Genomic DNA, 10,519 nt, shown 5'->3' on the forward strand with positions numbered 1-10,519 from the left:
GAGAAAAGGATGAACAGGTGAAACACAGAGGATTTTTAGGGCACTGACGCTACTCTGTATGGTACTATAATGGTAGATATATATCATTATGCATTGGTCCAAACCCAAAGAATATATAACACCAGGAACGAACCTCAATATAAACTATGGATTCTAGGTGATAATGATGCATCAATGTAGGTTTGGTCAGTTAATAAATACAACACTCTGGTGAGTGATGCTGATAATGGGGGGAGGCTATGTATATTAGGGGCTAAGGGGCATAAAGTAAATTTATCTTCTCAATTTTCCTGTGAACCTAAGATTACTCTGAAAATAAAAATAAAAAATACTCCTTACCCATTCCCATCTTTTTTTTTAATATATAAAAAGACATTTTATTATTGTTTTGCTATATAACAGTGAATATACTCAATTGCATTTTCTCAAATGGCAAATAAGACACAAGATAACATCTCTTTGATTTCTGAAAACCTCAATATCATCTGTCTTTTGGAGGATCCAGTTTCCTACGACGTCTATGATACTGTCCACGAGGATACCAGCGGTGCTTAGTAGTAAAGAACATTTTGCTAAGTTGTTCTATCATAGGGCCTTGCTCAAAGTGTTCATTTTTTTCTTCTAATCTGGTTTTCAGCACTTGATCATGTGTTTCTTCATTATTATTCACAGGATCTGGCCGTGGAATAGGTTTTGTATGTTCATATGGAATGTCCACAGAAGGGTGGTAGCATACTATTGTCCTGCCATCTGATGTCAAAGCAAGCTCTACTTTGCAATTATAGTCATCTGGAAGAGGAGAATACGTAGATTTATGACAAATACAATATAAAGCTCCGTTTTGAATCGGAAAGAAAGGTTTCCAGAGAGTTCTGTTTGATATCACCCATTTTACTGCTGCTAACACCATGATGATTCAAGATGCTTATCAGGTGGTGTGAAAGATGATCTGAAGAGAAACTGCTTTTAAAATCTGCTTCCAGGCATACCTATTTTCATCCCTGACAGCCGCTCACCGCGGGCCCGCCATCTTCCCATTCCCACCATCTTCATAGAAGCTACTGAGGATAGGGGCCATAGGAAAGCACCAACTCCTTCCCCTACAAATACCAACAAAGACCCTTGCTCCTGGTTTCTGCAATATTCTCCCTTATGATAATATAAAAGCACTGTAGCTCACTCTTTTGGGTCATTCTTATGAGCTGCTCTTTCTTAGTGCTCCCTAAAAATGACCCGTGATTGCTTACCACCTGATACTTCTTGACCAGATTCTTTCACTATTCCTCCCACCTAAAACTCATGGAATCAAAACTATGATTTAGAATCCAACATTCAATGCTGCCTTTATTATTCCCACCTTCCAGAACTCTTGCTATTCCGTATCTCCTGACATCCTTAGCACTTTTTCAATATTTGTATTTAGTACTTTGGAATAATTTCACCAAATACTTTAGTACTTGATACATGAACTCATGATTTTAAGATCATCCATCTAAAATTCTGCTAATTATAAATCATGCCATTATAAATACAAAGGGTCAATTATATACCTAGGCAGGGAGATTAGTTCAATTTCCTGAGTGGCTAAACTTCATACTTCTATTCTCCCAATAATCAAGCTAGTACTCTAGGTCAGATCTATTTTAGGATGTAGGTAAGAGGTAGCTAAACTATAGTTTCAAAAGCCTAACCCTTATCTCTCAGCCTCACTCTGCATAGAAAATTTTCCAATTGCATTTCTAATATTAGAATCATACCATTGTTATTTAAATTTAATGTAATATCTTATGCTTATCTCCCTTTCGCACAACTACATTGTCTCGGGATTTTTAGAATCCCTCTTTCTCGGACTCCTTCTTGTCTCCCTTAATTAAGCTCCCCAAGGCAAACACAGTGTGTTACTCTCACCTCCCAAGGCCTATGGCAGTGCCTGGGATATGGTGAATGCTCAATAGATGTGTGTGGACAAACCCATTCAATGTTTGAGTAAAAGATTAAAAGTAAATACCATATTCAAGAGCATATTCACTGAAGACATCAACTCTATTTTATTTTTTCAATATGTGTGCATTTGCAGCTACTGCCAAAACATTTAAAACACATGGCTAAACAATGTAGATAATAGTAAAGGTGCAGTGTTGTCCACGTAGATTTTGCAGGGATCTCAGCAGAGCTTCTCCTTGGAACCGTCTCTAAAATCTCAAGAGGGGGCGCCAGGGTGACTCAATCAGCTAAGCATCCAACTCTTAAGTTCAGATCAAATCATGACCTCACGTTTGGGGAGATCAATCCCGTGTGGAGCTATATGCTGACAGCAGGGAATCTGCTTGGGATTCTTTCTCTCTGTCTCTGCCCCTCCCCAACTAGCATTCTCTTGCATGTGCTCTCTCAAAATAAATAAACTTTATAAATCCAAAATGAAGAAGGCAGGGCATGGGCTGAATTGTGTCCCACAAAAATATGTTCTTCCAAACCCCTAGTACTTTAGAATGTAATTGCATCTGGAGATAGGGTCTTTAAAGAGGCAACTAAATTAAAATAAGGTGATTTGAGGCACCTGGGTGGCTCAGTGGGTTAAGCGTCTGATTTCGGCTCAGGTCATGACCTCATGGTTAGTGGGTTCAAGCCCCATGTTGGGTGCTGTGCTAATGGTTAGCTCAGAGCCTGGAGCCGGTTTCAGATTCTGTCTCCCTCTCTCTCTGACCCTCCCCGGCTCATGCTGGCTGTCTGTCTCTCTCTCTCTCAGAAAAAATTAAAACATTAAAAATTTTTTTAAAAAATAAAACAAGGTGATTAAGGTAAGCCCTAATCCCATATGACTACCATCCTTACAAGAGGAATTTGGATACAGATAATAGGCAGAGTTAAGACTGTGAAGACACAGTGAGAAGACAGCCATATACAAGCCAAGGTGAAAAGCCTCAGAAGGAACCAAACTGACACCTTGGTCTTGGGACTTCTGACTTTCAAAATTCTGAGCAAATAAGTTTGTTTTCCTTCCCTTCCCCTATGTTCATATGTTGAGTTCCTCAAGTTCCACATATGAGTGACATGACGTGATATCTTCCTCTGAGTTATTTTGCTTTTAGCATAATACCCTCCAGTTCCATCCACGTTGCTATAAATGGCAAGATTTCATTCTTTTTCATTGCTGATATATATACATACATATATATACATACGCACACATATCATCTTTATCCATTTGTCAATCAATGGACATGTGGACTCTTTCCATAATTTGGCTATTGTTGATAGTGCTACTGTAAACATTGGGAGCCAAACTGTAAGAAACTTTTATATACAGAGATCAAACTGAGGGTTGTTGGAGATGGGGCTTTAAGCAGGGCTGGGTTAAATAAGTGACAAGCATTAAGAAGGGCACTTTTCCGGATGAACTCTGGGTGTCATATATAAGAGATGAATCACTGGGTTCTACTCCTGAAGCCAAAACTACACTATTTTAACAAACATGAAAATACATTTAAAAATTTTTTTCTGCCATTTAAGTCACCCAGTCTTCAGTGCTTTGTTATGGCAGCCCAAGCAAATTAATACAGCAATGGGTTGCTTTAGAAGACATCCATGCTTCATACGGTGAGGCATTTTTCATAGAAGAAGATATGAAGGAAACCATGATTGCCTATAATATGGGTGCAATGCTGGGTTATTCATGAGAATCACCCTTTTAGCTCCTCCCAAAACCGTATAGTTTTTTTATACAATTAACCTAGTTTTTAAATTAACTGAGTTTTTCAGGGTGCCTGGGTGGCTCAGTCAGTTGGGGTCCAACTTCAGCTCAGTTCATGATCTCGTGGTTCAAGAGTTCGAGCCCCACTTTGGGCTCAGGCTGACAGCTCACAGCCTGGAGCCTACTTTGGCTTCTGGGTCTCTCTCTCTCTCTGCTCCTTCCCCACTCATGCTCGCTCTTGCTCATTCTCGCTCTCTCTCTCCCTCCCTCCCTCTCTCAAAAATAAACATTAAAAAAATAAACGTAAGTGAGCTTTAGAGAATGAGAGGCTTCCTAAGGATATTTGGCTGATTTATTTCAGAAACTGTTTCAATAATGCCTAGGTGACTTCAAAGTCTATATTTTTTTTTCCAATGTGTTTTTCTGTACATATGTATATATGTACAGAAATTCACCACCAAAGATTCTATTCTCTCATTTCCCTATCTTCTTCCTCTTCAACACCCCTGATATAAAGGACATTATTACACCTTATTAAAACTGCACCCAGATGTCCAGCCAATGCTCCATCTATGTATTCTGTGTTTGCAAGCTGCATGTTCATATAGTCCTCTGCAAATACCTGGTAGCCTTTGTACTCCGTTCCCCACTTGAGGGAATTACTGGTTTTCCTGTTAATCCATTCAGGAAAGGTTTGGGACTGAGGAGCAAACTCATCTCAACTACAAGCAAATGCTGCAGGCCACTCACCACTGACCCAACTGTGCCCATCCCTCATGACTGGAGTAGCTATGCCTGGTTGTGAATTGCAGAGCTTCCAGAGGAAAAAAAAAATGTCTATATTCTTTTTTGAATAAAGTCTATGTTCTTTATGACTCCTACAGGATAAAAAGGCTCTGATGGCTGAAAGGCTGGAACAAAGATGCCCTTATGTCCACATGCAAGAGAACATCTACAGGCACAATCTGGAAGTAGACTAGAGGTAGCTGATATTTTTTTTTAATCACATCTCTAAAATTATAGTATGTGCCAGAATAGAAGATGAACATTTTCACAACAAAAAGTAGAAAACAAAGAAAAATAGAAAAAGAAGGTGGAGGGGGGAGAGATGGAAGAATCCAAAGGTGACTTTTTATTGAGTTGTTATTTTTATATGGTGAGCAAGCACTTAGGGCCAGAACTAGAATAAACTGAAAACAAAAGGCAAAGTATCACCACTATGAAGTTCGTGTTAGCAATAATTTTCATAACAGAGTCCACCATCTTGAGATGGAAACTAGGTTATACTTGGAACATAGATCTAAATCTGTTCCTACCATAATCCAGAAGTCAGAGCAAAGGAGGCACTGCTATATTTCTATTCAAATTAATTTTTTGTTAGTTATATACTGATCACATACTTATTCATTTTTACTGAAATATTTAATAGTTTTCTGGAAGTGATTTGCATCCCCAAAGGACATTTGACAATGTCTAGAGACACTTTTGTTGGCACAATCAAGGGAGGGTGTTACTGGCATGTAGTTGACAGAGGTTAGGAATGCTGCTAAAGATCCTACCATTCACTTAACAGCCTCACACTCCCAACTTGCAACAAAGAATTATCCAGCTCAAAATGTCAATAGAAATGAGGGTTCCTGCATTAGAGGCACTCTTTTTGTCTGTGCCAGCTTGCTTTGTACCAGCCGTAATGATATATTCATTCTGACTGTAATATGCGTAATACAGGAGAATTCATTGAATGTATGTAACCTGGCTTTTTAATTTTTTTAAACTATTTACTTTTGAGAGACAGAGAGAGACAGACCATGAGCAGGAGGAGCAGAAAAAGAGGGAGACACAGAATGCGAAGCAGGCTCCAGGCTGTCAGCACAGAGCCTGACCCAGGGCTGGAACTCACGAATTGTGAGATCATGACCTGAGCCAAAGTCAGATGCTTAACTCACTCAGCCACCCAGGGGCCTCTTGGTTTGCTTCTTCAAAATTAACCAGCTCTTTTTCATGGCACCTTGGAGATAGTAGGCTGCTTCAGGGTGAAACTGAACATCTCTTTCCAGCTATTGGCTGCCAGAAACTCACTGAAGTGGACAACAAACACAAACTTCGCTTCTTTTTGAGTAGCGAATGGCCACAAAAGTTGTTGCTGATGAACTAGGCGAAGAATGGAAAGGTTATGTCGTCCGAATCAGTGGTGGCGATGACAGACAAGCTTCCTATGAAGCAGGGTGTCTTGACCCATGGCCGTGTCTGCCTGCTGCTGACAAAGGGGCATTCCTGCCAGCAGCCAAGGAGGATTGGAGAAAGAAAGCACACCTCTCGTCAGGCTTGCTCTGTGGATGCCAGTCTCAGGGTTCTCAACTTGGGTCATCATGAAAAAAGGGGAAAAGGATATTCCTGGACTCACTGATACTACTGTGCTTGGGGCCCCAAAGAGCTAGCGGAACCCACAAACTTTTTCATCTATTGAAGGAAGAGGATGTCTGCCAGTATGATGTGATAAAGTCCCTCAACAAAGAAGGTAAGAAACCTCGAAACAAAGCACACAAGATTCAGCGTCTTGTTACTCCACAGGTCCTCTAACACAAACGCTGACGTACTGCTTGGAAGAAGCAGTGCACTAAGAAAAATAAGGAAGAGGCTGCAGAGTATGCTAAACTTGTGGCCAACAGAATGAAGGGGGCCATAGAAAAATGCCAGGAACAGATTGCTAACAGACAGAGGCTGTCTTCTCTGGGAGCTTCTTAGTCCAGTCAAAAATGAGGTTTTTCTAAGAGTAACAAAATCAGACATAAAAAAAAAAAACTATAGTTCTGCAATGCATTACTAGTATTTGTTTTATATAGAACTGCATGTATGGTATGAAATTTCATTTACCAGTTAACGTGTGTTTTGTTTTCTATTATTACCTGATGCACAGTGAATATTTTTTTTAACTGATTATTTTCCAGGATTAGAATGCTAGTATCAAAAATATCACTGTTTCATATCCAGAAGATACTATTTTATACCTGGGCTCCAAGATACAGTACAATATATAAACAAATAATATATTTCCTTTCAATGTATTTTTATGATAGCATATCATGGATTGTACTTTTCCCCTCAAATTATCTCTGAAATATTGAGATGTATCTTATATATTTCTGTGTCCCACATTAGGGAATTTTTAAGTTAAAAGTCATTTAAATTTCCTACTCATTTTATTTGTACATATTAGATTTGCACAGATTAGGTTCAATTGGGCAACCATTTACTGAGCCCTGGAGAAATAACAATGACTAAGAGTTCCTAGCTGTGAAGAGCTTACTTCTGGTGAAAGAAAAACATGAACAGCAAAATATTTTTCCTTGTAGTTGGAATTACAAGGTATAAAATAAAGTTTCCTTCTTTATACTTAACCCTTGCCCCCGGACTCAAATGTCTACCAACCAGTTTTCCTGTTTCCTTACAGTCTTACCAATTACCAATTTTAATAATTTGTGTTATACTGATTCAAGATCCATGATTTCTAAGGCAAATTTTGAATCATTTCGGACCTTTTGATTCCTTCCAATTGCTTTCTATAGTTAATACTACAGGGAAATTTCAAGTATGTGGATTTTTTCTTTAAGAATATTTCCTTAAGATAAATTTCAGAGGGGTTGTATTGCTGAGCCAGTTTTTACTCTAAGAATATTGTTACTTATAAAACCACTGCCAGCTTCCATTGCAATTAGAGTATAATGGCTTAAAGTCATTATATACTTTCTAGCAATGAGTTTTACCTATGAAAAAAGTTTTGGAATTGAGTGAGATTTTAAATGCACCTTAAATTTTGTTCAAATTTTAGATCTCTGTAACTTTTACAATAAACTTTCCTGTATTCTATCATAGCAGCACTTTTTTTTTTAATAGTTTATTGTCAAATTAGTTTCCACATAACACTCAGTGCTCATCCCCACAAGTGTCCTCCTCCATGCCCATCCCCCCTCCCCCCACATCCATCAGTCCTCAGTTTTTGTCAGCATTCAAGAGTCTCTCATGGTTTGCTTCTCTCCCTTTCCCCCACCATTTCCGCCCTTCTTCTCCCCCTTGTTCCTCCGTCAAGTTCCTCCTAATCCTCCTATACGTGCAAACATATGATATTTGTCCTTCTCTGCCTGACTTATTTCGCTCAGCATAACACCCTCAAGGTCCATCCATGTTGCTACACATGGCCAGATTTCATTGTTTCTCATTGCCATGTAGTATTCCATGGTATAGATAAACCACATCTTCTTGATCCATTCATCTGTTGATGGACACTTAGGCTCTTTCCACGTCATAGCAGCACTTTCAACAGTAGACAAATCATGGAAAGAGCCTAAGTGTCCATCAACTGACAAGTGGATCAAGAAGATGTGGTTTATCTGTAAAATGGAATACTACATGGCAATGAGAAAGAATGAAATCTGTCCATTTGTAACAACGTGGTTGGAACTAGAGGGTGTTATGCTGAGCAAAATAAGTCAGGCAGACAAAGACAGATACCATATGTTTTCATTTATAGGTGGAACAGGAGAAACTTAACAGAGAACCATGGGGGAAGAAAAGGGGAAAAAGTAGTTGGGGAGAGAGAGGGAGGCAAGCCTTGAGAGACTCTTAAATACTGAGAACAAACTGAGGGCTTATGGGGATCATGGAGAGGAGAACAGGGGTGATGGGCATGGAGGGGGAGACTTGTTGGGATGAGCACTGGGTGTTATATGGAAACCAACTTAACAATAAACTATGAAAGAAAAAAAACCAATAAACTTTCCTGTATACTAATTTGCACTATTTTCTGAAATTAAATGTTTAGGTCATATGCTGATTTATCTGTTAGACTCCTAAGTCTTTTTCCATAAACTTAAACACAGAATCATTATTAATCAAACAGTCCCACCATCATTTGGCTTTTAGGTTCTTTTTTTTTTTAATGTTTTATTTATTTCTGAGAGAGAGACAGCATGAGCAGGGGAGGGTCAGAGAGAGAGGGAGACACAGAAACCGAAGCAGGCTCCAGGCTCTGAGCTGTTAGCACAGATGATGTGGGGCTCGAACCCACCAACTGTGAGATCATGATCTGAGCCAAAGTCAGACGCTTAACCGACTGAGCCACTCAGGCACCCCTTGGCTTATAAGTTCTTAAGGGACTGTTGTATTCATGATACATTTAAACAGGTTTTGAACAACAAAAAGAAATCAGAACCCTGAAAATATTTAATACTTTCCACAAAGATTTGGGATGAGGGGAGTTTAATGGCTATGACAACAAAAGATGTTAATACCAGTTATCCGCTCACCGAAGACGCACAATTTGCTCTCAAAGTGATTGTAGTAGCCAAATTTAAAGTAAATCAGATAGATAAATTAATCAATAAAAACCAGGTAACCATCGTGTTAAAAAGTTTGTCTTTTCTCCCCTTCTACTTCCTCTGGGTGAGTAGTTTAAGGGGATTAATGTGAACAACTGAACATGCTGTTTTGCACCAAGCTCACTTAGCCTTTTCTTCAAGTCCTTGACCTGGATAAAGAAAGATATGATTTCCAAATTCAGAGAAAGCTTCCGTTGGAGGAAAAAAATGCTGTCTCAGCCCAAAGTCAGATATCCTGCTGTCCTACAGTTGTAATTGTAGAATACAGCTTCACTTAAAAATACCTCCCTTGGTTCACCAGACCTCACAGAATCATCATGTCGGAAGAGACCTTGAGAGGTCAGTTTCCATCATGGGCCACATGTTAGGAGCCAAAACTCAAAACAAATAGCCTAACCAAAGACTTTCTTTCCCTCAGTTGTCAATGTATTTATAATGACACTGTAAGTGCTCAAAGGTCACAAGAATATATACGCAAAATCAATTGCCTAAGTTTCATTCATCTCTTGGTCCCTGGGCAATCTCATCTAATGTCAAGGCATGGGCAAGATTTATGTGCTGTCCCTCTAAGTTCTGTTCTCAGCTCTTCTCTCTTTGAGTCTGTTTATCTAAGTGCCTATAAACCTCTCTCTCCATGCACATTTCACAGATATTCTAAATTCCACACATGCAAAACTGAAATCATCATTCCTTCCAAACTCGTTTCTCCACCTCTCTTCCTCACCCCATGAACAATACCACATCATTCATTACCCAAACCAGAAAGCTCAGAGTTCACACAGGTCACTTTCTCTCTTTCCCACACTCAGTCACCGAATCCTGTCAATCCTACCTGAAAAGAAAATCTCTCGTGTTTTTTCTTCTCTTCATTCTCATTACTGTTGCCTTACTGCACCTCCTTCAGCTTCCTAAGAAAATTATTTTGAAGTTTTTCTTTAATTTTTATTTTTAAAATTATTTTTAAATTTATATCCAAGTTAGTAAGCCTGTGGTCCAACAGTGATTTCAGGAATAAATTCCTTAATGCCCCTCACCCATTTAGCCCACCCCCCCACAACCCCCCCAGGAACCCTCTGTTTGTTCTCTATATTTAAGAGTCTCTTATGTTTTATCCCCCTCACTGTTTTTATATTGTTTTTGCTTCCCTTCCCCCATGTTCATTTGTTTTGTATCTTGAAGTCCTCATAGGAGTGAAGTCATTTATTTGACTTCCTTTGGCTGATTAATTTCGCTTAGCATATTACCCTCCACTTCCATCCACATAGTTGCAAATGGTCAAATTCCATTCTTTTTGACTGCTGAGTAATACTCCATTGCATATATATACACATATATATGCATCACATCTTTATCCATTCATCCATCAACGGACATCTGGGCTCTTTCCATACTATGGCTATTGTTGTAGTGCTGCTATAAACATTAGGATGGATATGTCCCTTCAAAACAGCAC

General features: G+C 39.0%; 1 protein-coding gene and 2 pseudogenes across 1 annotated transcript; 1 reads left to right on the top strand and 2 right to left on the bottom strand.

Annotated features, from left to right (window-relative positions):
• Positions 1-359: 359 nt before the first annotated feature.
• On the bottom strand, positions 360-1,025 carry LOC144233991 (large ribosomal subunit protein mL42). The gene has a single exon (XM_077767084.1). The coding sequence runs from the start codon at positions 908-910 to the stop codon at positions 482-484; it is 429 nt and encodes a 142-aa protein (XP_077623210.1). The 5' UTR covers positions 911-1,025; the 3' UTR covers positions 360-481.
• A 3,132-nt stretch (positions 1,026-4,157) lies between these two features.
• On the bottom strand, positions 4,158-4,408 carry LOC144233992 (small nuclear ribonucleoprotein F pseudogene; annotated as a pseudogene).
• Positions 4,409-5,406: 998 nt separating this feature from the next.
• Positions 5,407-6,436, top strand: LOC144234063 (small ribosomal subunit protein eS6 pseudogene; annotated as a pseudogene).
• Positions 6,437-10,519: the final 4,083 nt, after the last annotated feature.

Source organism: Crocuta crocuta, unplaced genomic scaffold (assembly GCF_008692635.1).
Source record: "Crocuta crocuta isolate KB4526 unplaced genomic scaffold, BGI_CrCroc_1.0 scaffold55, whole genome shotgun sequence".
Lineage (NCBI taxonomy): Eukaryota > Metazoa > Chordata > Mammalia > Carnivora > Hyaenidae > Crocuta > Crocuta crocuta.